At 45.2% G+C, this 17,620-nt stretch overlaps 1 protein-coding gene across 5 annotated transcripts in view; it reads left to right on the top strand.

Moving 5' to 3' along the window:
• LOC139463808 (sodium-dependent glucose transporter 1A-like) overlaps positions 1-17,620 on the top strand; it is a 53,637-nt gene that overhangs the window by 32,617 nt on the left and 3,400 nt on the right. For 3 of the 5 annotated variants that reach the window (XM_071245172.1, XM_071245136.1, XM_071245154.1), the window contains exons 2-3: positions 13,857-13,938; positions 17,068-17,353. In XM_071245172.1, coding sequence (XP_071101273.1) covers positions 13,876-13,938; positions 17,068-17,353 — 349 coding nt within the window. In that variant the 5' untranslated portion in view covers positions 13,857-13,875. Of the gene's footprint in view, positions 1-5,118; positions 5,256-13,856; positions 13,939-17,067; positions 17,354-17,620 lie in introns of those variants that run through there. The other 2 variants (XM_071245166.1, XM_071245145.1) reach the window with 2 other exon arrangements.

Raw genomic sequence — 17,620 nt, 5'->3', positions numbered from 1 at the left:
TTTAGGTCTCATGGAAGACAACGTGTTTACCGCCGAAGGGGTGAACGAACGGCGGCGTGTTGCGTGCAGGAGGTCGTACCATATGGTGGAGGGAGTGTCATGGTGTGGGGAGGGATCGGTGGGCAAGAGAGGACACCGCTGGTCATCGTTGACGGAAACTTGACAGCTCAGCGTTACATGGATAACATTCTTCGTCCAGTTGTCCTACCATTTATCCAACAGCAGCCACGTGGTGTTATTTATCAGCATGACAACGCTAGAGGCCATACAGCCAGAATTGTCGCTAACTTCCTCGCAGCCAACAACGTCAACGGCCTGCCGTGGCCTGCACGCTCACCCGACATGTCCCCAATAGAATACCTCTGGGACTTGATGGATCGTCGTGTTCGACAACGATCACACACTCCAGCCAACCGGCAAGAACTGACCTTGGCCCTCCAAGAAGAATGGCGTCAAATCCCACGTGACCGCATCAGACGACTGACTTTTTCTGTGCGTCGAAGAGTTTTTGCGTGTATTGAGGCATTTGGTGGTCACATACGCTACTAATGACTTGTTATTGAACGTGAGCGATTGTTTATGTACTCTGCCTATTGTCCATGATTCTGAAAGCTCGAGTTTTGTATCACACCCAAATTTGGGGGGCTCTGACGTCATTCTCGGTCGCGGTATGATTGTCATTTTCAGTGTTGATTATGTTGATATATTGATCTTCTCAATACACTTTACTTCATGCATGTATGTTTTGTTGTTTTTGAGCAAGAGTGATTTCAAACTCTGGTAAAGTTTCTTTTGGACGTCAGTTTATTTGTCCTTCTGTCCAAGCCAATTGGTCAGTCTATTAGTCTTTATTCCCTTTACGATGAATACATTCACATAATATAGTACATTGGAATATACGCTGTAGATAATCACCGACACACTTATTCCAACCTGCATACTGTGCAGAGTTGTGTCCCTTTGACACACCAGAAACCTATGATTGTGGGTTCGAATCTCGGTTCGCCCCGATAATGTTTCTAGGTTTATCAGCACCATACCCGTGTTCGTGTGTTTCTCCAAATTTGTAAACGTCTAGGACTTGACTCACTTCGAGCTTTCCTCCCACATAAAGCTGACCCGCCATGATATAACTGGAATACTGTTCAAAGCAACAAGAGCCTAGAAGATCCCAGGTAGATAAGGTCTTCGGCAAACCGCCTGCCGTAAAATGCGCCTAAGATTGTCGTAAGAGGCGTCTAACGGCATCGGGTGGTCAGGCTCGCTGACTTGGTTGATGCATGTCATCGTATCCCAATTGAGTGGATCTATGCTCATGGTGTTAATCACTGGATTGCGTGGTCCAGACTCGATAGCTTGAATATTGCTGAGAGCGGCGTTCAACAACAGACAAAGAAACAAAGCGGCGATAAACCAAACTCACTCACGCTTGGCCATGGCAATGTTTGCTCATAACTGGCCCCTCAACATGGACAAGTGCTATTTATGTAGGTTATTGATACACATCACTTAGTTGATCCAGGGGGCACGGGTGGCCCAGTCGTCTAAGGCGCCGCGATTCGCTGTTCAGAGTTGCGTCCGCTTGACACGCCAGAAACCTATGATTGTGGGTTCGAATCCCGGTTTGCCCCCATTATGTTTCTAGGTTTGTCAGCACCATACCCGTGCTCGTGGGTTTCACCGAAGTGGTAAACGTCTGAGACCTGCATAACTTCGGGCTTTCCTCCCACATTGAGCTGACACGCCGTGATATAACTGGAATAATGTTCAAAGCGGCGTTAAACCCAACTCACTCACTCACTCACTTAGTTGATCCAAGAAATTATGATCTTTTCCCGGGACATGTATTTCATAACCGGAGTCGTCAAAGAACGAAGTGCACAGGGAACATGTTTCACGTGCATTACGTGGGGGAGACTTGCCCACTGTCCTCACAGATAACCAGACGGTGCTTGCATGGCATGATTTATGTTGTTATTAAATCATGATTGGGGCCTAGGTTATATAGGTTATATAAAAGTAGCCATGGTTTAAACCGGCTAGAGCACTCTGACACCTGGTTTCTAATTGTTGAAATGATGAGTTAAAGTCCGCACCTCGAACGAAGGTAACCCTTTCAACGACTAGACAGCGGTTGTTCGTGCTCTGCGCTTAACGTTTGTCGCATTGCCTGAATGCGTTATCGATGAAAGCTGTTACGGCTTGAGGTCTCAAACGGTCAATGCTGACGACACCTTGGTTGATAAACTCCCGGTGTACACAGAAGGTGAGAAGGCTTTTATGGTAGTTCACCGTATTCTCTCTAATGCTGGTCTGTCTATGTCGTTTCGTGTGATTTCGTGATTATTGTTTAAAAAGAATTTGAGCGAACTGGATTTAGAAACAAAACAACCTATACCTCTCTGTTGATTTTATCATATGTATGATTTTCAAATGAAAATATCTTACGTTGGCAATATTATGTCCAAAAATTAAACTCTACCGGTGCTTAGTCAGCACCAAAGAATACTTCTACATTTTTTTGTTTTTTCAAACTAGATTAAAGCTAGATTCAAAACTTTGAAAATTGAAAAATTATTCGCAAATTTATAAATTTCTTTACAACATTCTAAACATGGCAGGTGGCATGCGGTTGCCAATTCATTTCTTACCCAAGTGGTATTCATTGAACCAATTTATTTTTCTCATAGTTACGCAGCCACAGTTGACTTATCACAAACTGTTGCAGGAATGAGTGATGGTTAAACAGACATTGAATTTAACAGCAGTTCTTTCAGTTTTCAATTACATAAACTCGGTATACTTTCTTTTGCCTCTCAGTTTACAACATTCCAACAATGCCCCAGTGAGGATTTTGCCTTTAGAGGTGAGGTGAAATTGGATTTAATGTCGCGTCCAAGATAATTGCGCTTATATAGCGACGTGCATGCACGTGTGTGTGTGGCTGCTTGTACTAGTCCGGACTGATGCAGATTTATAGTGCTAGCACACTGAAATATCATGCCGCAGTTTAACATGGATACCCCACTCAGACACAGTATACTGATTCCGAGCCGACCAGTCCTTGTTTTAGCCCCATTAATGCCGAGCACCAGACAGGGTAACAACAAGTACCATCGTTTAACGTCTTTTGGTATGACGCGACCGGGGATCGAACCCCGGACCTTCCGTTCTCCGGGCGGACGCTCTACCACTAGACCACGGAGGCGGTTTTGCCTTTAGAGTGAGTGAGTGAGTGAGTTGGATTTAACGCCGCTTTTGAACCCACAATCATAGGTTTCTGGCGTGCCCAAGGGACGCAACTCTGCACAGCTAATCGCGGCGCCTTAGACGACTGGGCCACCCGTGCCCCCTTTTGCCTTTAGAACACATGTGGGTAAATGAACTTGGATTTTCTGTGCGACGAATGAACACTTTACCCCTAGGCCAGAAACATTATGCGGGTTATGGACATTTGATAATTTGGTGAAACGCACAAAAGATGGCATATTAGTTACAGATAAGGAGCGACCAGCAGATCCTGACATGGATAAGGGACGTAACTCAGCAGTTGCTGCACTTTTTGACAAACATGGCCACACGACAGTCTGTGTACGTCTATAAGCTGGATTGACTTCCATCAAGAGATTTCATTTTGCAGACAGGTGGAAAGAATCCATCCACTGAACAGGGAATGTAGTATGTCTTCCAGACCCAAGAGAACACATATAAAAGGAGTCTAACTCAGGTCTAGAATGATTAGGCAAGTGTAAATTGTCTCAGCTTCAGGCAGCACTTTTCTGGGCTCCATTTGGATTATTTTTTTCTATTTTGTACATATGTATTAATTTTTTTTAACTGATTTCTGGGACCAAATGTCAGTCTGAGGGGAGTGCGGTGGCGTTTGATGCGTTGCACGTGGATTTGTTAATGCGCCACTTCAATTCAGCAGATACATTGAAACCCACTGGCACACCTTCCACCCCTGTTATTGTTATCGACTGCGCCGATTTCCAATTGTTGTCAGGCCATGAACTTGTCTCAAGTTTGTACCACAGTTGCAGTTGAAGTACGACAGCACAGTGAGTAGCTTTTTATTCCCGTAATGCAGTTCCAACATGGTGTCAACTCTATTTATCATACGTCAATGTCAGAATGATGAGATCTGATTGGTCCCTGTGATCTTGATTACATAATGTGTATCCTGCATTGGAGGGAAATAAAATTCTTATTAGGAGAACATATCCATTATACCCCACCACGAGCAAGTCAAGTCAGGCTACACGTGGATTTCTGAGAATTCTGAGATTTCAGAATAAATCCCTTATTCCCCCGCATCAATGCAAACATCGGGCTGCCCCCCACCCCACCCCACCCCACCCCACCCCACCCCGTAGTAGTAGATAGAAGTCACGTGACATCGCACGAGTTAACCCCAGCTCAATCGAGCAGCAGTTTTTTTTATCAATTTTGATTTTGTTTTAATTCTTTCACAATTTCATTTGAAAAAATGTCAGTAAAATAATTCGTTGTAGCAGGATTACTCGGGGTGCATAAAACCCCATCATGCTCGTGGTATGAAATCTAACGCGAGACGCATAAATCCCCTGTACCCCTCGTGATCTGCTACTACTTATAATACAGACTCCCGCGTTGCAGTTTGTATTTATACCGCTATATGACGACCCCTGTCAATAAGACCAGGCACGCCATTGGTTGATCACATCATGAGCACACATCGAGCACACACGGGTCGTCTAAGGCGCCGCGATTCGCTGTGAAGAGTTGCGTCCCTTGGGCACGCCAGAAACCTGTGATTGTGGGTTCGAATCCCGGTTCGCCCCAATTATGTTTCTAGGTTTGTCAACATCATACCCGTGCTCGTGGGTTTCACCGAAGTGGTAAACGTCTGAGACCTGCATCACTTCGGGCTTTCCTCCATATAACTGGAATACTGTTAAAACCCAACTCACTCACTCACTCATTTACGTCGGTTCCCACGACAAGCACGGGGTACTGGTGACCTATTCCCGAATTCCTCACTGGACCTTTATCAGGTGAAACACGGTAAGCTGCAGCAGCTGTTCCATGACAGAGGCCGTTCTGTATCAGTTGTTTACATCCTGCTGTGTCCATATTATGTTGTTTAACCATATGGAAGAAGAACGTACTTGATTTATTTCTAATGTAAAGTTAAATCAGTTGTTAGTTGTGGAACTGCGGTTTCTACGATGAAAAGCCGACTGTCGGATCTGGGATACATTTGTACATGGTTGGTGAGCATAACACCTTACTACTGACACGTGTGACATGACGTGTAACTTTGAACCCGAGCAGATCCGGGATAGAAAAGGTCTACAGTAACCCATGCTTGCTGTAAAAGGCGTCTATGCTTGTCGTAAGAGGCGACTAACAAGGTCGGGTGGTCAAGCTCGCTGACTTGGTTGATGCATATGCATGTCATCGTATCCCAATCGCGTGGATCGATGCTCATGGTGTCATTGACAGACCGCTGGAATATTCTCGAGCAAATTGCCCCGGTAAATGCTTGAAAATATATTTATGCTTCAGACTCTAGTTTCCAATCAAAATAAAAAAAACAATATTCTGACGTTTTATATTTGGTAAGGTAGACCTGATACATGACACTGTATTTTAATGACACCGTAATGACAATTTGAAATATGTCAGCACTGCACTGTCCATTATAATTGAAACTGAGGTTTCACGCCACAGTTATATCACAGCTCGCCAGTGTTGGAGTGAGTGAGGCGTGTCAGGTTAATATGGGAGGACAGCCGAAGTGATGCAGGTCTCACGGCTCGTGAGGCGGTGGTGTACACACGGGGTGGGGGTTAGGGGAGATATGTGACGGGTCATAGGGCAGTGGTGGGGGTTGGGGGAGATATGTCACGGCTCGTGGGGCGGTGGTGTACACGCGGGGTGGGGGTTAGGGGAGATATGTGACGGGTCATAGGGCGGTGGTGTACACACGGGGTGGGGGTTAAGGGAGATGTGTGACGGGTCATAGGGCGGTGGTGTACACACGGGATGGGGGTTAGGGGAGGTATGTCACGGGTCATAGGGCAGTGGTGTTCACACGGGGTGGGGGTTAGGGGAGATATGTCACGGCTCATGGGGCGGTGGTGTACACACGGAGGTAAGGGAAGATATGTCACGGCTCCTGGGGCGATGGTGTACACACGGGGGTAAGGGGAGATATGTCACGGCTCATGGGGCGGTGGTGTACACACGGGGGTAAGGGGAGATATGTCACGGCTCATGGGGCGGTGGTGTACACACGGGGGTAAGGGGAGATATGTCACTGTTCATGGGGCGGTGGTGTACACGCGGGGGTAAGGGAAGATATGTCACGGCTCATGGGGCGGTGGTGTACACGCGGGGGTAAGGGAAGATATGTCACGGCTCATGGGGCGGTGGTGTACACGCGGGGGTAAGGGGAGATATGTCACGGCTCATGGGGCGGTGGTGTACACGCGGGGGTTAGGGAAGACATGTCACGGTTCATGGGGCGGTGGTGTACACGCGGGGGTAAGGGGAGATATGTCACGGCTCATGGGGCGGTGGTGTACACGCGGGGGTTAGGGAAGATATGTCACGGCTCATGGGGCGGTGGTGTACACGCGGGGGTAAGGGAAGATATGTCACGGCTCATGGGGCGGTGGTGTACACGCGGGGGTAAGGGGAGATATGTCACTGTTCATGGGGCGGTGGTGTACACACGGGGGTAAGGGGAGATATATGTCACGGCTCATGGGGCGGTGGTGTACACGCGGGGGTAAGGGGAGATATGTAACGGCTCATGGGGCGGTGGTGTACTCGCGGGGGTAAGGGGAGATATATGACGGGTCATAGGGCGGTGGTGTGCAAGCCTCGGACTTTCCCACTTTTATCAACTTTATATATACTGAACCAAATTAAAAACTTCACAATCCTAAAATTTTAACATTTTGACCAGTTATCATTGTGGGCCCTATTGTGTATCTAAACAGTAATGGCCACGTATTGTCTTCAGATAACACCCGTTTTTGTGCAGGTGAATCGATCAAAATCATGTGCACAGTACTATAATGGCAAAGTGTTTTTTCACGTGCAACTGGTCATGTGGCCATAATACCGCACGTGTTTTCAGCCATACTTGTTAGCAGTCATTAACAAAAAAAGAAAAACACAAGAAAACAAAAGTCTTTACGACCATTTGTAATGCCACGCCTTTCAAATGTGCAACGTGAATGTGTCATCGGCATGTTGCAGACGGGAACGTCCGTAGCTGAAGTCGCAAGGACGATGGGTTGTAGTCGACGGACTGTTTATGATTTACAGACGCGTCTACAGTAAACGGGTACCACCGCTGATCGCCCTCGGCCAGGTCGACCACGTGTGACGTCACATGCAGAGGATCGTCAGATTGTCTTACGCCACCTCCGTAACCGATTTTTGACGGCTACATCAACCAGAAATGAACTGTTTAGGGGTAGACTGAGTGCACAAACTGTTCGAAACCGTCTGAGAACTGCTCACCTTCAAGCACGACGGCCATACTGCGGGCCCATTCTGACTCAATTACACAGACGTCAACGTCAATTGTGGGCACAGCGACAATTACGATGGACTCAGAGGAATTGGAATCAAGTCGTCTTCAGTGATGAATCCCGATTTAATCTTTTAATCTTGGTATACGTAGGGCGAGGGTGTGGAGGCGCCGCCATGAACGTTACGCCCAGTGTTGTGTAGACAGATTTCGAGGCGGAAGTGTCATAGTGTGGGGTGCCTTCTGTGGCAATGCACTTTCCAGGTTTCTAGTCATCCGTGGCAACCTCAACGCTGCTCAACGCTACCGCGACCAGGTACTGGCACCAGAACTTCTGCCTTTTATGGCAGCACATGGACCCGGTTTGATCTTCCAACACGACAATGCCAGACCCCACACAGCTATTTTGACAAGGAATTTCCTTCAGAATGCGGGAGTCAACGTCATGGACTGGCCGTCAAGGTCTCTCGACCTCAATCCCATCGAACACGTCTGGGATGCTCTTGGCAGAAGTCTGCGCACTCTCCAGAACCAACCACAGAATTTGCAAGATCTTGGCACCATTGTGCAGCAACAATGGCGTCGTCTTCCCAATCATGTGTTCACAAGCATCACAAGGTCCATGCGGACGCGTTGTGTGGCAGTTGTCAACCCACATGGTGGCCATACACGCTACTGAACTTGTGTGCCATCTTATGATTTAAACTGTTGATGTTATTACCGAATACCGTAGGTGCTTGGAACTAATTCTGGTTACCACCGTTAATTAAAATCCTTCTTTGGGCATTAATGATTAAAAATTACCTTCTCTGATACATTTGTCCGTTGTATATCATATATGGGATTACTTTTAAAAATGTGAAGTTTTTAATTTGACTCAGTATATTTGATATCAAAAGACACTCGGGTGAGATTTTCTATATATACTCCTAAAAAAAACCCGTAAATCCAGATTTGTGTGAGGTATGAAACTACATTTATACGAGGAACCGTACAAGGTATTGAGCCAAAATGTTGCGGAGAGAACATTTGGTGATTGTAGTCATCTCGGTGATCGGTACACAGGAAGAGTCCAAGGTCAAGGTCAGCTACCGTCAATAACGCGTATGTCCCCAGTTGGAATCGATAGCGGCCTTACATCTCCTGCCCATGGAAGAGACGATTATGCGAATCACATCCTGGAGAATGGTAGCCTACTCGGCCTGCAACGCAAAAGCCAACTGCTGCAACGTCTGGGGTTGTGCTTGACGTCGGTGTGGCCGTCTCTCCGATTCATCTCACAGTTGCTCTATCGGGTTCAAATCCGAGGAACTTGAGGGCCATGGGAGAACATCAACGTTGTTCATTTAGACAGGCTTTTGTGATCCGTGCTGTATGCGGTCGAGCGTTGTCCTGCTGGAATACACCGTCGCCGTTGGCTGCAATTGGGAGAACGTGTGACAGGAGAATTTCGTTGATGTATCGTTGAGCCGTAAGATTGCCCTGGATATGGACCAAACCTGTCCTGCCATGATGAAAGATAGTCGCCCACATCATAACGCTACCCCCACCAAAACTGTCCACTTCCTGTATGCAGTTTTTCAGCGTAACGTTCTCCCCGACGTCTGTACACCCGCACTCTTCCATCTCCTCGACGGAGGAGAAATCTTGATTCGTCGCTGTACCAGATATCTCTCCTTCGCAGTTGAGCCCATACCCTGTGTTGACGACACCAATGCAGTCTTTGGTGACGATGTTGTCGACTCAATGTGACGCGTCGAACACGACGTCTTTCTCGTAGACCAGCTGCTCTTAAACGGTTTTGTACGGTCTGGTCGGAGAATCTGCGCTGTCCGGGTATTTGGGGTCCGGTTATGGTGGCTGTGGTCGTCCTTTCACGTAGGTGGCGCAGTCGGATGTAGCGATCTTGGGCGGGGTGGTTACTCTTAGTCGTCTCGAGCTTGGTCGGTCACGTGTTGACCTATGCTGTTGAAACCGAGCCAATAGCCTTGTGATTGTGCTGGGCACTTCATTGAAAACCCTGGCTACAGATGATCTGGATTACCCTGCCTGCAAGCGGCCTATGACGTTGTTTCTTTGCACTCCTGTTACTCTTGGCATGTTTTTGAACTCTCACTGTTCGATTGACGCAGAAGCCAGATAATCAAAACCTCTACCCTGTAATACCGTTCATAGTGCTGCTGCACGTGCAGTACGTGCAGCTCCATGGCCCTTTTGTAATGCACCGGGTGCATTTTCCGAATCATACGTGTTTCCCGACTAATGGTTCGCATGTCCTTGTTGTGATCATTTTGATCCGGGAAATTTTTCACTGACACTAAAACACATTAAACCTCTTGATTTTGCACCTCTTGGTTCGCTAATTTTGCTTTTATGGCCAAAAATATCCGTATTGCGTTTGTTGTTTTGAAAAGTATATTTTACTTAATCAGGGATAAAACTCATCAATATAACTCATGAACTGCAGTATTATGTTAATTTATGTACTATTACTACTGCGACTAATACTAATAATACTAATGACATGAGGATTGACACAATTTCGAGGCTGATGTTAGGGTTGACATTGCTACGCTAGGTCAGAAAAACAATGCAAACGAACATAATCTTAGCCATATTCAGATCAACTATCGTAATACCTATGTCTGAGACATAATTTGTGTGGGATTTTTATTCCAAAATATAGTAGTATAAAATAAAAATAAAAATCATTACAAAAATTATTACGATTGTTTTTGACAGTTTTGAAAGAAATGTGTATTTCCAATTCGAATTCCAATGTTTTCAATTTTGACACCCTGAAAAATGACGTACACACATTTTCAACCCTACTACCGGTGAGAAAGTGAGGGATGAGACCCCCACTGTACATTAGAAAACAGTGTAGGTATACAGGGGAAAGTGGGAACACAATGTGGGTTATGTACGGTGGCCCATGAGGGACATGGAGTCTGTTTTTCAATATTTTGATGTTTAACTTACTTGTATCGTAACCTTTTGCAAATAAACACAATTTGCCATACAAATATGTGATAAATCATGTATAAAAACATCCGAAAACATGGAAAATGTACTTTTAAGTAGCTATTGAGTCGCTGAAATGTGAAGTGAATATGTCAAAAACTAAAATGGAAATGTCAAAAACCAAAACGAAAAGGTCAAAAACTAAAAAATGAAAATGTCAAAAACACAAAACGAAAATGTCATAAACTAAAATGAATACACAGAAAACTATTTCCACCGCGGTGTAAATATTATCACCGCGGTGGAAATAGTTTTCTGTATTTTCATTTTAGTTTTTGACATTTTCGTTTTGTGTTTTTGACATTTTCATTTTAGTTTTTGACATTTTCGTTTCGTTTTTCAGCGACTCAATATCTTTACACATGATTTATCACATATTTGTAAGACAAATCGTGTTAATTTGAAAAAGGTTACGATAAATGTAAGTGAAATATCAAAATATGGAAAAACAGACTCCATGTCCCTTATGGGCCACCGTAATTATGCCGTTTGGGAGCAACTACTTATGATGTGTAGTAGTCCTGTTAATCTGAAGCGTGCCATATATCACTCCCTGAACTCGTCACACTTGCCCAACCGACTCCATGTGTGGGCCGTCATACAAGTTTCAACGAATGATTCAGAAGCACTGCACCGGAGTTCTCGGTCGAAGTGGTCTGAAGCTTATTAAAGGATTGCACGTTGTTATCGACATATGGCTATGACAGACATTGACATTTCTACTTCTATTGTATTGATTGATTATATTCAAGCTTAGGTGGCGAACAGAGTAGCTGCGATATGTACTTGAAATTGATATCATATCCCAGTCCACAAACTGGCACTCACTCACTATCTCTCACTCTCGGTCTCTTTCACTCTTTCATTCACTCACTCACTCACTCTCATTCTGGCTCTCTTTCCGTCACTCAATCACTACGGTCTTACTCTTCATCCATCCCTCTATCTCTCCCACCTCACTCACTCACTCTCATTCTCGCTCTCTTTCCGTCACTCAAACACTACGATCTTACTCTTCATCCATCCCTCTATCTCTCCCACCTCACTCACTCACTCTCATTCTCGCTCTCTTTCTGTCGCTCAATCACTACGGTCTTACACTTCATCCATCCCTCTATCTCTCCCACCTCACTCACTCACTCTCATTCTCGCTCTCTTTCCGTCACTCAAACACTACGATCTTACTCTTCATCCATCCCTCTATCTCTCCCACCTCACTCACTCACTCTCATTCTCGCTCTCTTTCTGTCGCTCAATCACTACGGTCTTACTCTTCATCCATCCCTCTATCTCTCCCACCTCACTCACTCACTCTCATTCTCGCTCTCTTTCTGTCGCTCAATCACTACGGTCTTACTCTTCATCCATCCCTCTATCTCTCCCACCTCACTCACTCACTCTCATTCTCGCTCTCTTTCTGTCGCTCAATCACTACGGTCTTACACTTCATCCATCCCTCTATCTCTCCCACCTCACTCACTCACTCTCATTCTCGCTCTCTTTCCGTCACTCAAACACTACGATCTTACTCTTCATCCATCCCTCTATCTCTCCCACCTCACTCACTCACTCTCATTCTCGCTCTCTTTCTGTCGCTCAATCACTACGGTCTTACTCTTCATCCATCCCTCTATCTCTCCCACCTCACTCACTCACTCTCATTCTCGCTCTCTTTCTGTCGCTCAATCACTACGGTCTTACTCTTCATCCATCCCTCTATCTCTCCCACCTCACTCACAAACTCTCATTCTCGCTCTCTTTCCGTCACTCAATCACTACGGTCTTACTCTTCATTCATCCCTCTATCTCTCCCACCTCACTCACTCACTCTCATTCTCGCTCTCTTTCCGTCACTCAATCACTACGGTCTTACTCTTCATCCATCCCTCTATCTCTCCCGCCTCACTCACTCACTCTCATTCTCGCTCTCTGTCCGTCACTCAATCACTACGGTCTTACTCTTCATCCATCCCTCTATCTCTCCCACCTCACTCACAAACTCTCATTCTCGCTCTCTTTCCGTCACTCAATCACTACGGTCTTACTCTTCATCCATCCCTCTATCTCTCCCACCTCACTCACACACTCTCATTCTCGCTCTCTTTCCGTCACTCAATCACTACGGTCTTACTCTTCATCCATCCCTCTATCTCTCCCACCTCACTCACTCACTCTCATTCTCGCTCTCTTTCTGTCGCTCAATCACTACGGTCTTACTCTTCATCCATCCCTCTATCTCTCCCACCTCACTCACTCACTCTCATTCTCGCTCTCTTTCTGTCACTCAATCACTACGGTGTTACTCTTCATCCACCCCTCTATCTCACTCATTCTCCCTCCCTCCCTCCCTCCCTCTCTCCTCCCTGAATTTCTTTCCTACTCAGTCCCTCACTCATTCACTCACTCTCATTCTCGCTTTCAGTTACTACTGTCTCACTCATTCTCCCTCCCTCCCTCTCTCCTCCCTCAATTTCTCTCCTACTCAATCCCTCACTCCCTCACTCACTCACTCACTCACTCTCACTCTCTCTCTCTCGCTCTTACATCATTACTGTCTCCCCTCCCTATCTCATATTAGTTTATACTCAGGTACTAATGCACTTAGAATACTCTCCCTCGCTCATATCAGTTTGCACTCAAGTACTGTACTTAAGAAGATATGAAGCCACAATGCGATGTGACTAACACCGCCCCTGTCATTACCCCGCGATCATTTGGGTAATCATAAACTTCCCTTGAATAATGCATATTTGATTATGGAGTCTTACAGAATATATTCAGATCATATAGTACAATCGATTCAGTCTCATGACAATGTAACACCCATTCGTCAAATATCCTAACTCTATTGATTATTATTTTGGTTCGTTCCAACTTAAACTTCTCCTGTATGTTCCCTTGTCGTCAAAGAAATAGAATGTCTTGAGATATCCTGCTAATTCATATTTCATGGATATCTTATTGAAATAACCATAAACTTCCAGCTATTTACAAGAGCAGCCCCAACTGAGCACATGTATCGGTCAATGGACGACCACAGCATCTGTTACATGCACTGAGTGCCAGTCGTGTCAGTGAGCAACCACTCTCACTGAACATTTTATTCATACAACTTCTGGTTCAAGTACTTGTTGGTTTGTGATTGTATTTGCATTCCTGAACTTGCACTCGTAGCAACTGGGTATCATAGTCTATTTTTCCGATGCAAACTTGTTGTCGTCGGCATCGATGTTTTTAGATTCATTAAGATTTATGTAAACATAGTTCTGCATTTGTGAATATCCTCGTTCTCCTTATTTAGATACAGCCTCAATCTGAAGATGGAAGACCGAAAGACCCGCATCTTTGAGACGATATGGTTGTTCTGGGCCTTTCATCTCGTGGTACGTATGTTAATCATACTCCCTTATACAATTAAGGACTGTGGATGGTTTGTCAAGCTTGAAGGGTTTGTGTAAGTACGTTACTTATACTCTGTATGAGCTGTGGGTGGGCTTTAGGGTTTGGTCGTAACTACGCTAATCATATCCCCTTAGGGCTGTGAGTGGGTTGTTAAGGGTGTGTGTAAGTACGTTAATCATACCTCTTAGGGCTGTGGGTGGGTTGTTAAGGGTGTGTAAGTACGTTAATCATACCTCTTAGGGCTGTGAGTGGGTTGTTAAGGGTGTGTAAGTACGTTAATCATACCGCTTAGGGCTGTGGGTGGGTTGTTAAGGGTGTTTGTAAGTACGTTAATCATACCCCTTAGGGCTGTGGGTGGGTTGTTAAGGGTGTTTGTAAGTACGTTAATCATACCCCTTAGGGCTGTGGGTGGGTTGTTAAGGATGTTTGTAAGTACGTTAATCATATCCCTTAGGGCTGTGGGTGGGTTGTTAAGGGTGTTTGTAAGTACGTTAATCATACCCCTTAGGGCAGTGAGTGGGTTGTAAGGGTGTTTGTAAGTACGTTAATCATACCCCTAGAGCTGTGAGTGGGTTGTTAAGGATGTGTGTAAGTACGTTAATCATATCCCTTAGAGCTGTGGGTGGGTTGTAAGGGTGTGTGTAACTACGCTAATCATATCCCCTTAGGGCTGTGAGTAGGTTGTTAAGGGTGTGTAAGTACGTTAATCATACCCCTTAGGGCAGTGAGTGGGTTGTAAGGGTGTGTGTAAGTACGTTAATCATACCCCTTAGGGCAGTGAGTGGGTTGTAAGGGTGTGTGGAAGTACGTTAATCATATCCCTTAGAGCTGTGAGTGGGTTGTTAAGGGTGTGTGTAAGTACGTTAATCAAACCCCTTAGGGCTGTGAGTGGGTTGTTAAGGGTGTGTGGAAGTACGTTAATCAAACCCCTTAGGGCATTGAGTGTGTTGTAAGGGTGTGTGTAAGTACGTTTATCATATCCCCTTAGGGCTGTGAGTGGGTTGTAAGGGTGTGTGTAAGTACGTTTATCATATCCCTTAGGGCAGTGAGTGGGTTGTAAGGGTGTGTGTAAGTACGTTTATCATATCCCTTAGGGCATTGAGTGGGTTGTAAGGGTGTGTGTAAGTACGTTTATCATATCCCTTAGAGCTGTGAGTGGGTTGTAAGGGTGTTTGTAACTACGCTAATCATATCCCCTAGAGCTGTGAGTGGGTTGTTAAGGGTGTGTGTAAGTACGTTAATCATATCCCCTAGAGCTGTGAGTGGGTTGTAAGGGTGTGTGTAACTACGCTAATCATATCCCCTTAGGGCTGTGGGTGGGTTGTAAGGGATCTGTGTAACTACGTTAATCATACCTCTTAGGGCTGTGGTAGGGTTGTTAGAGGTGTTTGTAAGTACGTTAATCATACCTCTTAGGGCTGTGGGTGGGTTGTAAGGGTGTGTGTAACTACGGTAATCATACCTCTTAGGGCTGTGGTAGGGTTGTTAGAGGTGTTTGTAAGTACGTTAATCATACCTCTTAGGGCTGTGGGTGGGTTGTAAGGGTGTGTGTAACTACGGTAATCATACCTCTTAGGGCTGTGGTAGGGTTGTTAGAGGTGTTTGTAAGTACGTTAATCATACCTCTTAGGGCTGTGGGTGGGTTGTAAGGGTGTGTGTAACTACGGTAATCATACCTCTTAGGGCTGTGGTAGGGTTGTTAGAGGTGTTTGTAAGTACGTTAATCATACCTCTTAGGGCTGTCGATGAGTTGTAAAGGGTGTTTGTAAGTATGTTAATCATATCCCTTAGAGCTGCGAGTGGGTTGTTAAGGGTGTGTGTAAGTACGTTAATCATATCCCCTAGAGCTGTGAGTGGGTTGTTAAGGGTGTGTGGAAGTACGTTAATCATATCCCCTAGAACTGTGAGTGGGTTGTTAAGGGTGTGTGGAAGTACGTTAATCATATCCCCTAGAGCTGTGAGTGGGTTGTAAGGGTGTGTGGAAGTACGTTAATCAGATCCCCTAGAGCTGTGGGTGGGTTGTAAGGGTGTGTGTAACTACGCTAATCATATCCCCTAGAGCTGTGAGTGGGTTGTTAAGGGTGTGTGTAACTACGCTAATCATATCCCCTAGAGCTGTGAGTGGGTTGTAAGGGTGTGTGTAACTACGCTAATCATATCCCTTATGGGTGTGGGTGGGTTGTAAGGCCGTGTGTAACTACGCTAATCATATCCCCTTAGGGCTGTGGGTGGGTTGTAATGGATCTGTGTAACTATGTTAATCATACCTCTTAGGGCTGTGGTAGGGTTGTTAGAGGTGTTTGTAAGTACGTTAATCATACCCCTAAAGGGATGTCGGCGAGTTGTTAAGGGTGTTTGTAAGTACGTTAATCATACATCTTAGGGCTGTCGGTGAGTTGTAAAGGGTGTTTGTAAGTACGTTAATCATACCCCTTAGGGCTGTGGGTGGGTTGTTAAGGGTGTGTGTAAGTACGTTAACCATACCCCTTAGGGTAGTGAGTGGGTTGTACGGGTTCTGTGTTAGTACGTTAATCATACCCCTTGGGATAGTGAGTGGGTTGTGACGGTTCTGTGTTAGTACGTTAATCATAGTCTCAGACGTTTACCACTTCGGCGAAATCCACGAGCACGGGTATGGTGCTGACAAACCTAGAAACCCAGTTCAAGACGATATGATCGATAATATTTATAGTTATGAAAAGGGTCTTAATTGGCGCAGTACATAAGATCACCTGAGCACATTCATTAAAAACTTAAAATAGTTGAAAAATATCCGCCTATCACAGTTGACAGTACACATGTTTTGCAGATCCTGCATTCGACCGAAATCTGTAGTCTATTTTTTACGAACCGGATGTCGATTATGTCACGTGAATGTTGTTTAAACTATGCTTAGATTCGTCAGTCCAGCCAAAATATAACTCTCAAGTTCCAGCCAAGTTCGGTAAGGGTGGAAACTGGAATTTAATAGTCAGTTAACTCCCTTGTCGCGGAAAGATGGCCGCGGTATAACTGAAATACTGTTCAAAGTGGAGTAACACCCAGCTCACGCAAAACCGGACGAATGGTACACGATTCACCGTTTGACGTAACTTCTTTTTTTCTTCCAGGGGTTTGTGAATGGCATCATTGGCCCTACTCTCCTGGACTTGCAGCAGTTTGTCCATGCCTCTTTGACCCAGATGACCTACATATTCTTTGTCCAAGGAGCAGGCTTCATAGTTGGAATTCTCCTGGCTTTCGGCCTTGAGCGGTGTTTAAGCACGAGACTCATCATGACATGTTCTCTCCTGCTTGGTTGCATGGTGAACTTTGCCCTTCCCTGGGGCACTGTGTTTTACTATCTTGCCATTATGTTCTTCATCATGGGTATGGCTAAAGGATTGGTGGACTACGGTAAGAAATCTAATCATAACAATAGCATCTTATTTTGGGCGTCTTGGGTCGGTTTTTTTTTCAATGAAAAACCTTAAATCATTAATATTTGTCAAAGTTTGAATATAAAAGTATATTTTTGATAGACGATAGAAAGTCAATTGTTATGTATAAGATAATATATAACATCAACGCCAGAGAATAACCAGTCTCGATTATCAGCCGATATAGATTCCACTGGGCGTCAAAGGAAAGTAATCGAGAAAAGTATATGAATGGACCAATGCA

The sequence above is a fragment of the Haliotis cracherodii genome, unplaced genomic scaffold (genome assembly GCF_022045235.1).
Source record: "Haliotis cracherodii isolate W230 unplaced genomic scaffold, xgHalCrac1.p SCAF_1, whole genome shotgun sequence".
Taxonomy (NCBI): Eukaryota; Metazoa; Mollusca; class Gastropoda; order Lepetellida; family Haliotidae; genus Haliotis; species Haliotis cracherodii.
The sequence above is the reverse complement of the archived record's forward strand: the minus strand, read 5'-3'. Positions and strand labels throughout refer to the sequence as shown.